At 43.7% G+C, this 22,022-nt stretch overlaps 1 protein-coding gene across 1 annotated transcript in view; it reads left to right on the top strand.

The window, feature by feature from the left end:
- The first annotated feature begins 215 nt into the window (after window positions 1-215).
- Window positions 216-22,022, top strand: part of LOC124790459 (solute carrier family 35 member G1-like) — a 47,169-nt gene continuing 25,362 nt past the window's right edge. The window contains exons 1-2 of the mRNA XM_047257786.1: window positions 216-319; window positions 17,869-18,099. Of these exons, the coding sequence (XP_047113742.1) occupies window positions 305-319; window positions 17,869-18,099 (246 nt within the window). The 5' untranslated portion in view covers window positions 216-304. The remainder of the gene's footprint in view (window positions 320-17,868; window positions 18,100-22,022) is intronic.

Consider the following 22,022-nt stretch of genomic DNA (forward strand, 5'->3'; position numbering starts at 1 on the left):
GGGGTGACAGCGGCCCTGCTTGCCCGGGCAGGTGGTGTCGCTGCTGGGCGGCGGCCTCGGCCACGAGCAGGTGATCGCGGCGGTGGAGGTGTCTTCCCTGCACGCCAGCGGCGCCGACGCCGAGGCGCAGCCCCTGCTGCTGCGCGACCCGCCGCCCTCGTACGCCGCCGCCCACTGCCTGCCGCTCGCGACGCTGGCGCCGCCCACCGGCCTGGCGGCCGCGGTGCCGCCCCTGGGACCGCCCGCGCCGCCCACCCCGACGAGGACGCCGACGTCGCGCGTCAACAGCAACAAGTGGCAGCCCATGCTGCCTGCTAAGGTAAGCACACCCTCCCTCTACATTCGCCAGTCGCTCTTCTACGAGCCATTCGCTCTCATAACTCGATATTTTCCGAAGTACCCTGAAGAGGCAAAGAAATTGCTACACCTGCCTGATATGTAGGGCCAACGCGAGCATACAGAAGTGCCAGAACACGATGTGGCATAGACTCACCTAATGTCTGAAGTATTGCCGGAGGAAACTGACACCATGAATCTTGCAGGACTGTCCATAAATCCGTAAGAGTACGAGGAGATGGAGATCTTTCCTGAACAGCAAGTTGCAAGGAATCCCTGATATGCTCTATAATGTTCACGTCTAGAGAGTCTGGCGAACTGCGGAAATGTTTCAATACAGAAGAATGTTCCTGGAGCCATTCTGCAGCAGTTCTGGACGTTCGCACTGTCCTACTGGAATTTTCCAAGTCCGTCGGAATGCAAAAACAAACATAATGTCTAATAGGATTGCCGCAATCTTTGATTTTACAATGTTACTTATAGTCCGTCTTGATTGATAAATGTTTATTTATATGACCGGTTTCGGTTCTTCTAGAACCATCTTCAGATCTGATATTTCGGTTACAGGAGTAACCCGTCCAAATACAGCAACTTTCACATGCTGCGTCACGTGTGTATTTGGGCGGGTTACTCCTGTAACCGAAATATCAGATCTGAAGATAGTTCTAGAAGAACCGAAACAGGTCATATGAATATACATTCTACAATCCGTCGGAATGCACGATGGACATGAATGGATGCAGGCGATCGGACAGGATTCTTATGAGCATGTCACCCGTCAGAGTCGTATCTAGACGTATCAAGGGTCCAATATCACTCCAACAGCACACGCCACACACCATTACAGAGCCCACTAGCTTGAACAGTCCCCTGTTGAAATGCAGCGCCCTTGGATTCAACACGTTGTCTCCATACCCGTACACGTCCATCCGCTCAATACAGTTTGAAACGAGACTCGTCCAACCATGCAACATTATCCCAGCCATCAACAGTCAAATCTCAGTGTTGACAGGCCCAGGTGAGGCGTCAAGCTTTGTATCGTGCAGTCATCAAGGGTACACGGGTAGGCCTTAGGCTCTGAAGGCCCATATCGAATATGTTTCGTCGAATGGTTCGCACGCTGACACAGCAATAAAATCTGCAGCAATTTACGGGAAGGTTGCACTTCCGTTACGTTGTAACGATTCTCTTCAGTCGTCATTTGTCCCGATCTTGCAGAATCTTTTTCCGACCGCAGAGATGTAGGAGATTTGATGTTTTACCCGATTCCTGATATTAACAGTGCACACGTGAAATAGTCGTATCGAAAAATCCCCATTTCATGGCTACCTCAGACATGCTGTGTCCCATCGCTCGTGCGGCGACTGTAACTCCACGTTCACACCCACTGAACTCTTGACAACCTGCCACTGTAGCAGCAGTAACCCATCTAACAACTCCGCCAGACACTTGTTGTCTTATATAGGCGTTATGCACAGCAACGCCGTATTCCGTCTGTTTACATATGTCTGTATTTGAATATACACGCCTATACCAGTTTCTTTGGCTCTTCAGTATATTATATCTACAGATATGACTGATACAGGAATAGAACCATAAACTGACCAAGTCTGCATTTTGCATTCTACAAATGTTTTACATGTGCTCCTCCAGTCACACGACACACGTCCAGGGAGTAGTCGAGTTTGTTCCACATGTTACATAGCAATATCGTGCCAATGGTCATCACAGCATTACCAGCATTACTGATGCGTTCTCTGAGCAGTTTGTGACACTGCAATTGCATTTACGTAGCTTGTACGATCAAATGCCAAGTTTGGCTTATTACGTACTGTGCCCCTACAGAACAAATAGTCCTGTCACGGAAAAGCCACGTACAACACTTCCGTCTGCTACTGCTATATCATAACCTTAAAGTAGGAGGCAGGTCGTGAAATATAACTATCTAGTTAAAACAATTATGGTATAAAGCAACAGAGCAGTGTTACCCTCTAAGAGGAATAGTGTTGTGTTGACCGAGTTGTACCAAACGGGGGTGGCTTATCGGAAATGAATGTCAGAATTACGTAAATACACTCCTGGAAATGGAAAAAAGAACACATTGACACCGGTGTGTCAGACCCACCATACTTGCTCCGGACACTGCGAGAGGCTGTACAAGCAATGATCACACGCACGGCACAGCGGACACACCAGGAACCGCGGTGTTGGCCGTCGAATGGCGCTAGCTGCGCAGCATTTGTGCACCGCCGCCGTCAGTGTCAGCCAGTTTGCCGTGGCATACGGAGCTCCATCGCAGTCTTTAACACTGGTAGCATGCCGCGACAGCGTGGACGTGAACCGTATGTGCAGTTGACGGACTTTGAGCGAGGGCGTATAGTGGGCATGCGGGAGGCCGGGTGGACGTACCGCCGAATTGCTCAACACGTGGGGCGTGAGGTCTCCACAGTACATCGATGTTGTCGCCAGTGGTCGGCGGAAGGTGCACGTGCCCGTCGACCTGGGACCGGACCGCAGCGACGCACGGATGCACGCCAAGACCGTAGGATCCTACGCAGTGCCGTAGGGGACCGCACCGCCACTTCCCAGCAAATTAGGGACACTGTTGCTCCTGGGGTATCGGCGAGGTCCATTCGCAACCGTCTCCATGAAGCTGGGCTACGGTCCCGCACACCGTTAGGCCGTCTTCCGCTCACGCCCCAACATCGTGCAGCCCGCCTCCAGTGGTGTCGCCACAGGCGTGAATGGAGGGACGAATGGAGACGTGTCGTCTTCAGCGATGAGAGTCGCTTCTGGCTTGGTGCCAATGATGGTCGTATGCGTGTTTGGCGCCGTGCAGGTGAGCGCCACAATCAGGACTGCATACGACCGAGGCACACAGGGCCAACACCCGGCATCATGGTGTGGGGAGCGATCTCCTACACTGGCCGTATACCACTGGTATCGTCGAGGGGACACTGAATAGTGCACGGTACATCCAAACCGTCGTCGAACCCATCGTTCTACCATTCCTAGACCGGCAAGGGAACTTGCTGTTCCAACAGGACAATGCACGTCCGCATGTATCCCGTGCCACCCAACGTGCTCTAGAAGGTGTAAGTCAACTACCCTGGCCAGCAAGGTCTCCGGATCTGTCCCCCATTGAGCATGTTTGGGACTGGATGAAGCGTCGTCTCACGCGGTCTGCACGTCCAGCACGAACGCTGGTCCAACTGAGGCGCCAGGTGGAAATGGCATGGCAAGCCGTTCCACAGGACTACATCCAGAATCTCTACGATCGTCTCCATGGGAGAATAGCAGCCTGCATTGCTGCGAAAGGTGGATATACACTGTACTAGCGCCGACATTGTGCATGCTCTGTTGCCTGTGTCTATGGGCCTGTGGTTTTGTCAGTGTGATCATGTGATGTATCTGACCCCAGGAATGTGTCAATGAAGTTTCCCCTTCCTGGGACAATGAATTCACGGTGTTCTTATTTCAATTTCCAGGAGTGTATTTGAACAGTAACAAACAAAATTTTTTGTTCAAGAAAATAGTTATTAGTAACTTTAACGGATAAACACAACCTATACTTTGTCACACGCGAGTGCAATGAACTCTGACACATACATATGTTTACGGTAAGATTGAAGCTAACAGCTAGAGCAGCACAAACTATTTGCAAAAATATAACAGATACCGAAACACACTATTACTTTCAGGGCTTGTTCAAATTGAATGGTCTTTATAACATTACTATTAACATTCACTGCAGGATCATAAATTGGACGTAGATTAAGTCTCTCTCAGTTAAATACTTTACTATTTAAAATGAAAGTTAATTGGAATCTACTAACAGGTTGCTTCTCACTATCTTTTGAATAAAGAAATTATGGTTTTCATAAATAGTGGTCTTCCCATTACTTGTTACCTAGCATTAGCACAATAGACAAACTGTGGATCCTGTTATACTATTAATATGCACTTCCAATACACAAGAGAGATAAACACTTAGCAATCATGAACATATAATTTTCTACTATTGCAGTTTTCCACTTTTACCACAGTGAAACACAGTGTTGACAAAATTGCAAGAAACTGACTCACCTTTTAAAATTTACTACAGGCAGCAATGTGATCATTTACTAAGCAAAACTTTATAAGCCTCAGTTTTATGAACTTTTAATCTTTAAAGGAAACAGCAAATTGTCTTTATTACCACAGTCTTCTGCTTTCAAGAAAATGATTAAATAGATGACTTTAAAACTTTACAAGACTACATTTACTGCCTCCCACAATTTCACTAAATCCACGGTAAATCTGAATATTCCCTTCTCATCAAAGATCAAACAACATTATGTAATGTTCTGAGGCTTTCATTTTTTCCACAAACTAGGACACTCGGTAATCATAGTTTAAATGGAGAGGAACCTGAAAGGTGTTGTGATAGTGAAAAATCAAGGTGGGTACATGAATTCAATTATAGGTTACCTTATGTTTGAGCACACTAACACATTCAATAAGCTGATCCTTCACTGTACATTACTATAGCATTCCGTTACAGTGATTGCGCAGTGTGGTGGCAACTGTATGTTGGTAGGTGGATTTGCAGGCGGAATTGCTGGACGCTGTCCCTTGTTGGTGGCGATGATGGATACCAATTCCAGAATCGTTCCAGCTATTTATCCATCCATCCGAGGCATTGGAAAGCGGCAGAAAAAACCTCTCTCGGAACCAGCACAATATGCAACTTTTAAACAGCAGTTCACAGTTTGGTAGCTCGTCCCCGACTGACTCTTTGTTCCACCTTTTCTACCTAGGCCAACCACAACTTGCGCGCGTTACTAAGTTCCGCTCCCGAGGGGAACCACAACAACTTTTCCATACAGAATAATTCAGAACCCTAAGTGAGGATCAGCAGTTTACATAACAGCAACTAAACACATTAAATAAATCAGAACATTTGCACATATTGACATTTCTACAAAAAATTATTCACACAGAAATTACAATTATATATAGTACGTTTTGTTCCCTCCAAATGGGACAAAGAATTTAAATGACAGATATACTACATTGCATAGAGTCAAATCATGACATCAAAGTTTTATCAAGGAAAGGAGTATACAATTTTACGTTATCGATTCAAACACATTTACAGATACTCAATGTTATAACATTAAACCAATGCAAAAGGCAAAATAAATCCGTACAGCATTAGAGCGCAGCGATGTTGGAGATTTGATGTTTTACCCCATTCCTGATATTAACGGTACACACGTGAAATGGTCGTATGGGAAAATCCCCATTTCATGGCTACCTCAGACATGCAGTGTCCCATCGCTCGTGCGGCGACTGTAACTCCACGTTCACACCCACTGAACTCTTGACAACCTGCCACTGTAGCAGCAGTAACCGATCCAACAACTCCGCCAGACACTTGTTGTCTTATATAGGCGTTGTGCACAGCAGCGCCGTACTCCGTCTGTTTACATATGTCTGTATTTGAATATACATGCCTGTACCAGTTCCTTTGGCTCTTCAGTGTATTATATCTACAGATATGACTGATACTTTGTGGGGGGTGGGGGCAAGGGAACACACACACATCATCTTCGCCCCTACTCCCAGTCCAACGTTCGTCGTTTAGGTAGCGACTTGCCAATCTGCCTCCGAACAGCAGTCGAACTGTCACTATTCTTGTAAAATACCTTCACGGTAAACTGACCAATGACGCAGTGATTTTTAAATGGCAAGGAATTTTGCACAGGAAGATGCTACTTCCTGCCAATTCTTCAGGGTTGCCACTACAACTTTCAGAATTCCCCGTGTATCCGTCCCACCCCGTATTGTTCAAAGTTGGGCTTACATCTGCAATGTTCGTCGTTACAAATAACACTGTTCAGAATATTTCCGCTGGACTCTGTTCCCTTAGATTTCCTATAATGCTAGGAAAAAGTAGAGCAAGGTGGGACACATTCTTAAGAAAACAGCGTTACAGGAAAGTATCGTTGAAAGAAAAAGAGAACGCTAAGAAAATACACAGGAAGAACAAAAACGGTTTCCTGACAGATCTGAGGGAACGAATATCTTACCAATAATTGATACGAGTTCCTTTTTTTATTTTTTTGGGTCAAGATTGACCTTCCGCATATGCTCTGTATTGCTGAGATTCACTATAGAGTAAAGTAAAAGAAGCTTATATTACGGAGGCAGTTTTGCGTACCTGATGGGAAGAAACTGTAAGAGCGAACAATTCGGTACAGAAACCGGATTATTGTATTACTTTTTTCTGTAGCTTCATTAGCGACTTTTCGCTTTAGAAGACGTACTTGAAAAGAGTCTTCTTATTTTTCTTTCTTTAACTCGAACACCAACTGGACTGCAGCTGGTTGCGATATGCAAATGTTGAGCGCCTGCGCGGAGTGCGAAGTCCGGCTTAAGTCGAAGTGGTCAGAAGTAGCGACGACGTAAATAAAAACACGCTGTCAGCTCGACGCTTATACATTCCTCCACGTGGAGAATATATGGAACCTCCTGCAGTCACAGGTTCAAAAATAGAACCGGTATTCAGAAAAATACGACAGAGATTTTTTTTTGTTATTGCACTGCTTTCAGAATCACTTCCCTTTATCGAGTCCGCTTTGCTTAAAAATAGCTCCGATACAACAACGTTTTAATACAAAATGGTCAGTTGAAAGCTTTAAATAAGTAAGGAGAAGACAAATTCCTTTCACAACTACATTGTTGTAAAAACCATAATCTATGAGAGAAAAATAATAACACAAAGAACGCATATTTAACAAAAATTTAGTCATGTTTTGACTTTATATTGACGCAATTTGTATTTTTTCCTAGATGAAGCTAAGGAATGAAACAGCTGATTCGTTCCTTAAATAACGCCTATTTTTTAGGGTACTGTACATTAATCGATAAAAACGGAACCCTACGTGGGATCACTTTGTTGCCCTTCTGTCTGTCTGTCTCTATTAAATACGAATTTCCTCCGGAACAGGTAGATGTGCGGAGTTGACATAATGTCAAATACTATGGTCTACAGTCCTTGAAGGTGTAAAAATCAAGCTTATAAGTCATATTTCGAACCTCGCAAACTCACTCACGAAAAGCTTTATGGCACTTACCGTTAGCCTACAATCACGAAATTGGGAAAGAAACAAATTTTCACTAATCTGAAAATTGTTAATGTGCAATTATATCCCTGTAGAAAAACATTGTTATTTGTTATCCGATTGACTGTCAGGTTGTCAGTCCGTCTATTAAGGCCCATTTTGCGCACAAATGGGAAAATGTATCAAATTGAAATTTATGTGATATACTAAGTTCTGTTTGCCCTTGGCCGTGTTTAAAACTTAAGTTTCTAGGTCAATGCCATAAGAATATATTACAATTTATACCATATTTTGATACTCGCAAACACACCTATCAAAACGTATAGGCTACTTCCTGTTGACACAGAATCATGGAACTAGACAATAAACAAGATTTTACTGCACAGGTAAAGAAAAAAATACGAAAATCGTAAATTTATAACTACGTCATACGAAACAAATACTTTTTTCCTTGTTGTCCAACTTTCTGTCTGTCCATATGTTCCATACTATGATCTAAGGTCCCTTGACGGTGTCAAAAATTTAAGCGTCTAGAATCTTTAAATTATGCAAGAAACAAGGCTTTATAGCACAGGCAAAGGGACAAATCACAAAAGTGTGAATTTGTAATTATATCGCACAAAAAATTGTGTCATTCTCGAAATATTAGAATTCTCGCAATTGATATCATGTCAGTATCGATATCGAAGGCAGGAGAAAGTTGTCGAAACTGCCGATTCCCGAAATGATTAGCTATCTGTACACATAATTAAGTTTGTATAGAACCCTATGTGTTCGAGTGCTGCTTGCTGCTATCTGCATCTTTTTAAATTTAATTTTATTCAACAAAAACTTTTTAATTCTTGTGACTTTCATTTGCATATAACTTACTCGTTAATCCTTGTCGCCTTGAATCTGCTCCCATCCTTGATTCTCACACTTGTCCCATTGTTGTCTGACCTTCGCCACACAGTGCTGGAAAGCGTCTTTTAGAGAGTGCTATTATGCCTGCGACTTGGATGGGTGACCATCCGGGCCGCCATGAGCTGTCGCCATTTTTCGGGGTGCACTCAGCCTCGTGATGCCAACTGAGGAGCTACTCGACCGAATAGTAGCGGCTCCGGTCAAAGGAAACCATCGTAACGACCGGGAGAGCGGTGTCCTGACCACACGCCCCCCCCCCCCCTATCCGCATCCGTAGCCGAGGATGACACGGCGGTCGGATGGTCCCGATGGGCCGCTTGTGGCCTGAAGTCGGAGTGCTTATTATGAGTTCTCCTCAGTTCAACAGAACTGCTTCCACTGATCAATGTTTTTGGTTTTGCAAACAATCAGTTTGAGTTCTGTTGAACGGAATCAGTAGTACATGATGGTTATCTTAAAAACGGTCATGATAAAAATACCACACGAAACTTGCCTCGTCTTGCCACAACTATGCACCCCTTTGTTTGGTTTTTCTCAGTAAACGTTAAAATAAACTGAGACTGTAGTCTCCAAGTTCTTTATCGGTTACTGACAGTTCGTGGGCTACATCCTCGATTTTGTAAATGCGGTCGCCACCACCTGAGGGAAACCACCGGACGGAAATCGCAACACCAAACAGCTGTGCGACATAAACGAAAGTTGGCAGGCGTGTTGCTGCATCTGAAAGACGATTATTAAGATTTCGCGCCAGTCGCATAAGAGTGGCGCCAGTACCGCCACTATGAGGACGGAAATCAAGTTTGCTTCAAATACGCGATGTAACGGCTGTCAGCGTTAGTTGCCTTTGAGATTGAATGTAATGGACTGATGTTAGTCACGAGTGCCATTAAGACGATAAAAACGCCATTATTAACACCTGGCTGAGTTTGAACGAAGTCGTGTAATAGGGCTAGGAGAAGCTGGGTGTTCCTTCTGCGATACTGTAGAAAGACTTGGCAGGCATGTAGCCACAGTACGTGATTGCTGTCAGCGGTGGTCACGAGAATGCGCGGCCACGCGGCACTACCGGGAGAGAAGTCCAGCATCAGTCTGAGCAGCAGTTGGCACCAAGTGACTCGACGGACTGCTACAAAACGGTTACTTCAAGGATAGCCCCGAGCCAGCCGCCCTGTAGCGTGCATTCCTCTGACCCCAAACCACCCCCCTTTGCGACTTCAGTAGTGTCAAGCGAAAGCTCATTAGAGGGAAGGGTAGAGGTTATAACACTGCAACTGTTTTTACGTAGCTTGTGTAATCAAATACCAAATTTGGTTTATTACGTACTGTGCCCCAACAGAACAAATAGTCCTGTCACGGAAAAGCCACGTATAACACTTTTGTCCGCTACTGCTATACCATAACCGTAAAATTGAAGGCAGATTGCGAAATAAAACTATCTTGTTAAAGTAATTATGGTATAAAGCAACAGAGCAGTGTTACCCTCTGAGAGAAATTTTGTTATGTTGACCGTGTTGTACCTAACGGAAGTGGCTTATCGGAAGTGAAAGTCAGAATTACGTAAATATTCAAACAGTAACAAAAAATAATGTAGTTATCCACACTGTTCAAAGAATAAAGAAAACGGTCGCCAGCCTAATTAGGCATGAGAATGATTAACATTCCTGTTTAAGAAAGTAGGTATGAGTAACTTTAACGGACAAACACAACCTATACTTTGCCACACGAGAGTGTAATGAACTCTGACACCTGCATATGTTAACGTTAAATTTGGAGTTGACAGCTAGAGCAGAATAAACTATTTGCATAAATATAACAGATAACGATACACACTACTATCTTCAGGGCTTAGTCAAACTGAGTGGTTTCAATAATGTTACTATTACAGTGCACTTTAGAATCAAAAACTGGACATAGGTCTAATGTTACTTTTCAAACATATTCCTGTCTGACATGAAATATAGATATGGTCATCATCATCATCATCATCGTTTAAGACTGATTATGCCTTTCAGCGTTCAGTCTGGAGCATAGCCCCCTTATAAAATTCCTCCATGATCCCCTATTCAGTGCTAACATTGGTGCCTCTTCTGATGCTAAACCTATTACTTCAAAATCATTCTTAACCGAATCCAGGTACCTTCTCCTTGGTCTGCCCCGACTTCTCCTACCCTCTACTGCTGAACCCATGAGTCTCTTGGGTAACCTTTCTTCTCCCATGCGTGTAACATGACCCCACCATCTAAGCCTGTTCGCCCTGACTGCTACATCTGAGTTCATTCCCAGTTTTTCTTTGATTTCCTCATTGAGGACACCCTCCTGCCATTGTTCCCATCTACTAGTACCTGCAATCATCCTAGCTACTTTCATATCCGTAACCTCAACCTTGTTGATAAGGTAACCTGAATCCACCCAGCTTTCGCTCCCATACAACAAAGTTGCTCGAAAGATTGAACGGTGCACAGCTAACTTAGTCTTGGTACTGACTTCCTTCCTGCAGAAGAGAGTAGATCGTAGCTGAGCGCTCACTGCATTAGCTTTGTTACACCTCGCTTCCAGTTCTTTCACTATGTTGCCATCCTGTGAGAATATGCATTCTAGGTACTTGAAACCGTCCACCTGTTCTAACTTTGTTCCTCCTATTTGGCACTCAATCCGTTTATATTTCTTTCCCACTGACATTACTTTCGTTTTGGAGATGCTAATCTTCATACCGTAGTCCTTACATTTCTGATCTAGCTCTGAAATATTACTTTGCAAACTTTCAATCGAATCTGCCATCACGACTAAGTCATCCGCATATGCAAGACTGCTTATTTTGTGTTCACATATCTTAATCTCACCCAGCCAGTCTATTGTTTTCAACATATGATCCATAAATAATATGAACAACAGTGGAGACAGGTTGCAGCCTTGTCTTACCCCTGAAACTACTCTGAACCATGAACTCAATTTACCGTCAACTCTAACTGCTGCCTGACTATCCATGTAAAGACCTTTAATTGCTTGCAAAAGTTTGCCTCCTATTCCATAATCTCGTAGAACAGACAATAACTTCCTCCTAGGAACCCGATCATATGCCTTTTCTAGATCTATAAAGCATAGATACAATTCCCTGTTCCACGCATAACACTTCTCCATTATTTGCCGTAAGCTAAAGATCTGGTCCTGACAACCTCTAAGAAGCCTAAACCCACACTGATTTTCATCCAATTGGTCCTCAACCAATACTCGCACTTTCCTTTCAACAATACCTGAGAAGATTTTACCCACAACGCTGATTAAAGAGATACCTCTGTAGTTGTTACAATCTTTTCTGTTTCCATGTTTAAAGATTGGTGTGAGTACTGCTTTTGTCCAGTCTGATGGAACTTGTCCCGACTCCCAGGCCATTTCAATTATCCTGTGTAGCCATTTAAGACCTGACATTCCACTGTATTTGATGAGTTCCCACTTAATTTCATCCACCCCAGCTGCTTTATTGCACTGCAATCTATTGACCATTTTCTCCACTTCCTCAAATGTGATCCTATTTCCATCGTCATTCCTATCCCATTCTACCTCGAAATCTGAAACATTACTGATCGTATTTTCACCTGCATTGAGCAACTCTTCAAAATATTCCCTCTATCTGCCCAAGGCATCCAAAGGATTCACCAGCAGTTTTCCTGACCTGTCCAAAATACTTGTCATTTCCTTCTTACCTCCCTTTCGAAGACTGCTAATTACACTCCAGAATGGTTTTCCAGCAGCCTGACCCATAGTCTCCAACCTGTTTCCAAAGTCTTCCCAAGATTTCTTCTTGGATGCCGCAATTATCTGTTTGGCTTTGTTTGTTTCTTCAACATAACTTTCTCTGTCTACCTGAGTTCTAGTATGTAGCCATTTTTGATCCGCCTTCTTTTTCCTTTTACAGGCTGCCTTGACTGTGTCATTCCACCAAGCTGTTTGCTTCATCCTACTTTTACACACTACTGTTCCAAGACATTCTTTAGCCACTTCTAATACTGTGTCCCTGTACCTTGTCCATTCCTTTTCCAATGACTGTAATTTACTACATTCAACTAACTGGTACCTTTCTGAGATCACTTTTATGTACTTGTGCCTGATTTCCTTATCCTGAAGTTTCTCCACTCTTATATAGATATGGTGTACAGCAAAATTAGGTATTGTGCATAGATTAAGTCTCTCACTACTAAACACCTTTTTATTTAGAATGAAAATTAAATGAAATTCACTAACAGCTTACTTCTCACTGTCTTTTGAATAAATAAGTTACTGTTTTCATAGTTAATCGTTATGTAGCATGACCACAATAGACAAACTATGGATCTTGTTACAACATTAATATGCACTTTTAATACACAAGAGGAACCCAATATTGTACAGAATTTGACTCGAATAGCAAGAGTAATTGAAACTTTCTATAATTAAGTAACTTTGTGCCTTTGAACTACTTTCAATGGAGGGGGGCCCTTAATCTTGACCACTGTAGCAGAGCAAACTAAACACACTTTTACATCAGTGAAACACTTAGCAAGGATGAACATATAACTCTCAACAGTTGCAGTTCTGAACTTTTACTGCAGTGAAACACAAAATTGAGATATTTGCTAGATCCTTTCAACAAACATTATTAATCTTAGCACTCTCTATTGCCATATTAATTTTAATATGCTTTCAATAAAGGACACCCGATAAACACTTTAGCGTGGGAGGGACGCTAAGTGGATATGTAAGTGAGGATAAATCACGGTAGGTACAAAAGTTCAGTCAAATTTTACCCAATATTTAGGTACACCATAACATCCGATGAGCTGATCCTTCACTGTATATTACTATACTGTTCCATTACAGTGATTGAGCAATGTGGTGGCGATTGCATGTTGGGAGGTGGATTTGCAGGTAGAATTGCTGGACTCTGTCATTTATTGGTGGCGATGATAGATACCAATTCCAGAATAGTTCCAGCTCTTTATCCATCCATCCGAGGCATTAGAAAGCGTCAGGAAAAGCCTCTCTCTCGGAACCAGCACAATACACAACTTTTACATGAGCAGTTGATAGTTTGGTAGCTCGTCCCCGACTGACTCTTAATTCCACCTTTTCTACCTAGGCCAACCACAATTTGCGCGCGCTGCATGCTTCCGTTCCCGAGGGGAACCACAACACCTTTTACATACAAAATAACTAAGGACCCTAAGTGAGGATCAACAATTACATAACAACAGCCAAACATATTAATTAAAACTGAACATTTGCACATATTGACATTTCTACAAAGAAAACTATTTAAACAAAATTACAGTTATGTACAGTAAGTTTTCAAATGAGACAAAGAATTAAAATGATAGATACACTACATTGCATAGAATGAAATCATGACATCAAAGTTTTTTACAAAGAAAGGAGTATACAATTTTGTGTTATCGATTCAGTCAAACAACATTTACAGAAACTCAACGAGATAACATTAAATGAAACAAAAGGCAAAATAAATCAGTAGAGCATTAGAGCTACGGTGTTACAAGGTCTGTTCTGAATTCTGATGAAAGTTGTCCTACCTCGGTGCCAGTGATGGCCGTGTGTTGGTTAGGAGGAGGCGAGTTGAGGACCTGCAGCCAGTCTGTTGTGTGCTAGACAGTGAACCTACACCAGGATTTATGGTCTGGGGTGCGATTTCATATGACAGCAGGAGCACTATCGTGGTCATCCCACCCACCCTGACTACAAACTGTATATCAGTCTGGTGATTCGACCTGTTGTGCTGGCATTCATGAACAGCATTCCAGGCAGTGTTTTTCAACTGGGTAATGCCCACATACCGCTGTAGTAACCCAACATGCTCTATAGACCGTCGACATTTTGCCTTGGCCTGCTCGATCACCAGACCTGTCTCCAGTCGAGCACATGTTGGACATCATCGGTCATCAACTGCGGCGTCATCCGCAGACGGCATTAACCGTCCCTGTATTGACCAAACAAGAGCAATAGGCATGGAACTCCATTCCATAAACTGACACCCGGCTCCTGTACAGCACAGTGCATCCATGTGTGCATGCTTACATTCAACGTTCTGGTAATTACACTGGTAATTAATGAATTTCACATTTGCAATGGCTCATCTCGCGTTTACATTAACCTGTGATCTTTCAATGTTAAACACTTAAATATGTCACCTAGAAAAATGTACCAGGAAATTCCATTACTCAACATATTTTTTTTTTTTTTTTTTTTTTTTTTTTTTTTTTTTTTTTTTTTTTTTTTTTTTTTGGTGCCGCGATCTTTTGCCGCCGGTGTATATCTAAACTCCGAGAATCACTACTATACAGGACGAAAAAGAGCGTGCAGCTGTAGCGAGCTTTTCATGAAGTTGTTACACGCCATTGACACAGTTGATATTGGCGTATTTTGAATACAAAAATGCAGGTAATCACCATAAGATGACATAACCGTCTGGCAACGACTTGATAAATTAGTACCTCAAAATACGTATAGAAAAATGACGCGAGAACGATATGATTATTACGTTATGTTATCTGTGTTCATCATTTCAAAGAAAACAAAAGGAACTTCACTCGATGGGTTTAAACAGTTTGTAAAGACACTTGGACAAAAACAAGTGATTTCAATTTCATGTGCAGTTCACAGTATCTTCCTAATTAAGACCATACAGGCACTTAGAACCCATGGCCACAACGATTATTCGGGTTCTTTCTACTGGTTAAAGTCTTTTGGGCTTTCGGCTAAATAGAGTACATCCTGTAAATGCGGAATAACATTTTGAATATTTTGCATTTTGATGGAAACAAAGGGGGTCTCGCTTTGCATTTTCAACAAGTTGTCTTATTTACTCGTATTTGGATATCGTGCGCTCCGTTGTCGTACGTACGAATAGTTACGCTCAATACAATTTTAAACAACGCTTGGCGCACTAAGAGCTCTACTTTTCCGATTCACACAACCATATCGATGCATTTTCATCGTAAATAATAACTCAGTACGTACAACAGTGCACTTCGTATATTAAATAGCTGTAATTCATCTACGTTCATTAGCGTCTACTCACCCACAACACTAACTCTACCTAACAAAGATTTTGCTTGCTCTTTACACATGGTTCCAATTATTTCATTCAGCACGACTCTTAGCCAGACCGTGTAGATAAACAAAGATATCCAGTACATAATATTTCGTATAACATTGTGCTTACACATTCTTCTGTCTCATACAATGCACTCAAATGATAGTTAATGATACAAACTACTACAAAATCAGTAATGCAGTGTCAGAGATATTACATGGCGATGTACACAAACATGTAACTACTTTGATTACAACTTGTGACAAAGCCATGCACACCGTGAAAGGAACTGGAATTATGTTATACAGTAATGCAAAACAGTCAAGTACACACGTCAAAAAAAGTTTTGCATCACCCTGGTTCGCAGAACTCTTGAAAATAGACGTTGAGTGTGGATAATGCATCACAGACACAGTCCCATTGATTGTTCAGGGATGTCACTAAACCCGCCAAAGACGTAAACAACCATGCATCAGCAACGCCTATTAGACGGAACGGATCCGAAAGCCGATCAGTTCCAGTCATTCCACCAGGAAGGAGGTACACGGCTCGTGTTTGTAGTTCAACCATGCCTCAACGGTCAATACCGCGGTTCGATCGCGTCCGCATTGACACTTTGTGCCGGGAAGGGCTCTCAACAAGGGAAGTGTCAAGGCATCTCGAAGGAAACCAAAGCGGTGTTGTTCTGACATGGAGGAGATACAGAGAGACAGGAACTGTCGATGGCATGCCTCGCTCAGGCCGCCCGAGGGCTACTACTGCAGTGCATGACCGCTACCTACGGATTATGGCTCGGAGGAACGCTGACAGCAACGCCATCATGTTAAATAATGCTTTTCGTGCAGCCACAGGACGTCGTGTTATGACTCGAACTGTGCGCAATACGCCGCATGATGCGCAACTTCACTCCCGACGTTGATGGCGAGGTCCATCTTTGCAACCACGACACCGTGCAGAGCACCCAAATGGACCGATCAGGATTGGCCTCACGTTCTGTTCACCGGTGAGTGTCGCATATGCCTTCAAGCAGACAACCGTCGTAAACGTGTTAGGAGGCAACCCAGTCAGGCTGAACGCCTTAGACACGCTGTCCAGTGAGTGCAGCAAGATGGAGGTTTCCTGATGTTTTGGGGTGGCGTTACGTTGGGGTCGACGTACGCCCCTGGCGGTCATGGAAGGCACCGTAACGGCTGTACGGTACGTGAATGCCATCCTCCGACCGATAGTGCAACCATATCGGCAGCATATTGGCGAGGCATTCGTCTTCTTGGACGACAATTCGCACCCCTTTCGTGCACATCTTGTCAATGGCTTCGTTCAGCATAACGACATCGCTCGACTAGAGTGGCCACCACGTTCTCCAGGCATGAACCTTATCGAACATGCCTGGGATAGATTGACGACGTGACCCACCAATTATCTGAGGGATCTACGCCGAATCGCCGTTTGAGGAGTGGGACAATCTGTACCAACAGTGCCTTGATGAACTTGTGCATAGTATGCGACGATGAAAACAGGCATACATCAATGAAAGAGGACGTACTACTGGGTATTAGAGGTACCGGTGTGTACAGCAATCTGGACCACCACCTCTGAAGGTCTCGCTGGGTGGTGGTACAACATGCAATGTGTGGTTTTCATGAGCAATTAAAAAGAGCGGAAATGATGTTTATGTAGATCTCTTTTCCAATTTTCTGTACAGGTTCCGGAACTCTCGCAACCGAAGTGATACAAAACATTTTTTGATGAGTGTATAATACAAGAGTGCTTCAGCTGTCCTAGGTATGGGTTTTATGCAACCCGCAACACCTTCAAATTCTTCGAGGAAGATTTTGATATTCTCTCCCTCGCTACACGAAAACTTTTAGTCCTACAGGAAAAATGAACAGCATCTTTCTGCAAGTAATGTAATGTAGCTGAATTTTGTACTGGAATACCTTTATTGCAGGGGCCGAAGCTTAGGAATTATTCAAGAGAAACGTACAAAAGTGATCTTCAAATGTGTTTTCCTTGGATAACTCGAAAACCATTGCCCCTAGCGAAAACCTATCCTAGTACAGATTGTAGTACACTAAATTTCCCGCAAAGAGGTCCTGTTCATTTTTTGTTTTCTGTTTTGTTTTGTAGCACTAATATTGTGGACATAGCGAACGACAGAGTACGAAAATCTTGCTCGTGGTATTTTAAGGTGTCACAGGTTGCACAGAACTCATAGACAGGGGCAACTGAATCATACTGTATGTAACGTTATGTGCTGTGTTAATTTCGCACTGCACTTCCAACCACCAGAGTCGCCCACACAAAAGACTTATGGTTATAGACAACCGACATGCATTGCAATGAAGTAGAACAGGCAGTGAGACAAATGAATGAATAAGCACCTGTTTTGCACAGATCTGAATGGTTTTGGTTACGTGTTGTTGTGTTTTTGTGGACCAGGACCGGCCACAGAAGACGAACTGGTGCGGCATCTTGCTGGCCTTCATGTCCGGCGCGTGCTTCACGCTGAGCTCGGCGGCGGTGAAGGCGCTGCGCACCATCGACCCCATGGAGCTGCTGGTGATCCGGTCGCTGCTGCAGGTGCTGGCGATGCTGCCGCTGGTGATCTGCGGCCGGGGGCAGGGCCAGCTGCTGGGGCCGCCCGGCTACCGCCTGCTGCTGCAGCTGCAGGTGAGCGCTGGCCTAATCCTTAGCACTGTATACCTGGTAATGATAATTTGCAAGAAGAGTCCACACACCTCAAAAGCATTTTTAAGCGAATGGATATTTCCAGCAACAAATTCTAGAATGCAAACACGTGATCTCGAAGAAGAAAGCAATACCTTCACATCAAAAGCATTTTTTCTTGATGTCGGTGCTCTTTCTTCGAAGATGTATTCTCGAAATACGTGTTAATGTGATTTTCCAGTCTCCTAAGAAGACTGCAGCCTTACTCGGCTTTGTGAAGGATGGTTTACTGCTTCGAAAGGCGGGTATTTATCAGATTCCTTTCGGGAACTGTGATATGTCATACATAGGTCAGACAACACGCACCGTTAATGAGAGGTATGTGGAACACCGAAGAGACACAGGCTTACTACAGCCAGACATATCAGCTGTGGCAAAACATTGTACAGATACAGGTCATTTGAAAACAACAGTGACATGTGTCGTGTTGGCTGAAGAGCCAACACCGTGTTACTAGAGGAGGCCGAAATGCACGCGTTTTAGGTCACACAGGGTGGCGTGAAGAGGGAAGAACTATACTGACGTGAGGTCTGGAACATGACGAGAATTCAGAAAGCGGACGTAATTAGTTTCATACTTAACTTTAATCCATTAATGATGAACGTCACTCTTGACGGTACACGAGTCACAATACTATCTGTTCAGAATAGTAACTGAATATGGCGCCTTGCTATTTAGTAGCAAATGACGTAGCTGAAGGCTATGCTAAACTGTCGTCTCGTCAAATGAGAGCGTATGTAGACAGTGAACCATAGCTAGCAAAGTCTGCTGTACAACTGGGGCGAGTGCTAGGGAGTCTCTAGACTAGACCTACCGTGTGGCGGCGCTCGGTCTGCAATTACTGACAGTAGCGACACGCGGGTCCGACGTATACTACCGGACCGCGGCCGATTTAAAGGCTACCTCCTAGCAAGTGTGCTGTCTGGCGGTGACACCACAACATGTCTTTTCCTTTTGGTATTCTATAGCATCTGAACAGTGTCAAAGGCAGCATGAATACGCAGTACCAGTGCCTCCAAATTTGAATAAGGTCTACATACACGATACTTTTGAGCTGGCCCCATAACTACAAATCGGACTCGTCGAGACCCAGTCAAAGAGCAAGCCAAGCAACTGGACCCCCTCGTCCGATCCGTCGACCAGGGAAGACACGATTGACACGTTAACGGCAAAGTGAGATGGAGCACCATCATTTGGCACCCACATAACTCTTCTGATGATCAATGGCACATCTTCCAGCAGGGGAGGTAAAGTCATCTGCAAGAAACGCCGATAGCTCCGGTCTATTGGGCAACGTGGAAGAATACTGGTCCTAAAATACGGTCGCCAGTTATCCCAGCCCACACATTCCGGCTGCACCGATGCTGGTGATTTGCTGTTACCTCACTATGGGGACTCTGCAGACTATCCCACAGACGACTGTTATGAAAGTTGAAGATACCACTCCGCATGAAGGCAGCCTCATCTGTGAATAAGATGGATGACACAAATCCTGGAATCGTGGTTGCCTCGTGAAGAAGCCAGTGACAAAACCGCTCCTGATGTGGAAAGTCTGTTGCTAGTCAGCTCTGCACACACTGAAAGTGGTATGGGTAGTAATGATTGTCATGGAGAATGTTGAACAGGTTTGTCTGGCTTAGCCCGTACTGGCGGGCCACCTGCCTAGTGGTGACACGGCGGTCGCCTTCCACAGTGTTCATCACACTTTCCTCCAAGTCTGGTGTCCAAATACTTCGGGCACATCCGTCATGATTTCCTGCGGCCTGAAACAACCCTGTCTCAGACAAATGGCGAAACACTGTTGCAGACATTGAATCGTGTGCTTGTTGTTGGAGGGGATACGTCTACTGACGCAAACTTGCTGCCTGCCACCCATCGTCATTTGCCTTTCCGTGAGTGAACACTGTGGTGTCACCGCCAGACACCACACTTGCTAGGTGGTAGCCTTTAAATCGGCCGCGGTCCGTAAGTATACGTCGGACGCGCGTGTCGCCACTGTCAGTGATTGCAGACCGAGCGCCGCCACACGGCAGGTCTAGAGAGACGTTCTAGCACTCGCCCCAGTTGTACAGCCGACTTTGCTAGGAAAGGTTCACTGACAAATACGCTCTCATTTGCCGAGACGATAGTTAGCATAGCCTTCAGCTACGTCATTTGCTACGACCTAGCAAGGCGCCATTACCAGTTATATTGAGATTATATAAATGTATCATCAAGAGCGATGTTCTACAATTATGGATTAAAGTTAAGTATTACAGCAACTGCGTCCGTTTTTCTGAGTTCTCAATTCCTTGTAATGTTCCAGACCTCACGCCAGCCTGCGTGAGCTTAAAGCGTGCATTTCGGCCTCCTCTAGCAACACGGTGTTGGCTCTTCTGCCAACACTTCAAACAGCATGTCAACAAAGTCTCGATTCGAATATGGAAGAATTGTTTACGATGCTGTATCACATACACTATAAGGTGAGTCAGCAAGGAAGTGAAATGGACACAAAATGGCAGGAGAGGGTGCTAGGGCATGACGTATGAGGAACAGCACCACCCTCGAGGAGGAAACTGTGCATACCATAACTGTGCCTGCATGGTGCAGTGCGTATTAGACTGCAGTCTCTGTAATAAAGTATGACTGAATAAATGGTCTCTTGCATGGAAATCATGCATTTCTGGACATAAGTTCATTAGACCTTTTTTGTTCTGTACCCTCTCATCAATCAATCCCTAGAGTTTGTACACGGTGGAAAATATCACCCTGTATAGAGAATGTAATCTTAATCTTGCTGACACCAGTTACTCTCTCTAAGTTTACTTTCTCTTGACTTTAAAGTAATCAGAACAGTACATCTGCCATTGTGTATTTCACTCCACACCTTAACAGCATAAGAAGAATTTTAGACATGCACTGAGCACAGTATACTGTGACTATACAGTGAAGACACAGTTACAGAGAAATGAAACAATGCAGGAAAAAGCATATGGTGTAAGCAGACTTACTTCATCAGGAGGGACACAGAGACTTCAACGCCCAGTTCTGTTTCTAATCACATTATTCAGAGATTAAAAAAAACACTTTAAATAAATCTGAGTACATGAATTGAATCTGAAGGCTAAGAGCATCCATCAGCATTTGCAGGTTGCACATATGAAGAAATATTGCATAATCTGTGTGGTCCCTTGACATGCTTCTGGTACATCCTTCTTTATCAGCTGCCCACCACTGAGGCTGTGTGTCTGTCTTTCCTCCAAGTGTGCATCTCTTGCATCACACTCTCCTCTCCATTGCCCTGTTCACGACATACAGAGTCAGCTTCCCAAGCTTCTACTGGCATTATGGAATCTTGTACATTAATGTTAAGCTGATTATTGTATTACTTTTGTCATTACACGTAAAACAGTTAAATCAAATGGTTCAGACCACTCTCACTTTTTGTCTTGAATCATTAGAATGGTCATCCCCATTGCTTTAGCTTGGAAATTAATAGTTGAAGATTAAAAATAACTGTTTTGCTACACTTCACAGTGCCTAATGGAAACACATAGGCTGTTTGCACCCCCTCACAATCACTCATAGTTGACTCCCACTCTTCCACTGCATAATATACCTGTGCTGTATAACTTATAGTTCACTGTCTCATGAACACCATTTCTTGCATTTTGTGATGTTGTTGGTATATTCTTCTAAAGTAGTCACATAAACTGGGCTGCACTGTTCACATTGTAATTATATATGTCTGTGGTTTCACTATCGCAGTGCATACGATAATGCGGATGTTGACAGTACTGTTTCACTATTTTTTGGCCCAGTGAATCATAATGAAAATGGATCCAGTGAATAGCATTATATTACTTAAATGTAATTTCAAGAATGTA

Source organism: Schistocerca piceifrons, chromosome 1 (genome assembly GCF_021461385.2).
Source record: "Schistocerca piceifrons isolate TAMUIC-IGC-003096 chromosome 1, iqSchPice1.1, whole genome shotgun sequence".
Classification (NCBI taxonomy): domain Eukaryota; kingdom Metazoa; phylum Arthropoda; class Insecta; order Orthoptera; family Acrididae; genus Schistocerca; species Schistocerca piceifrons.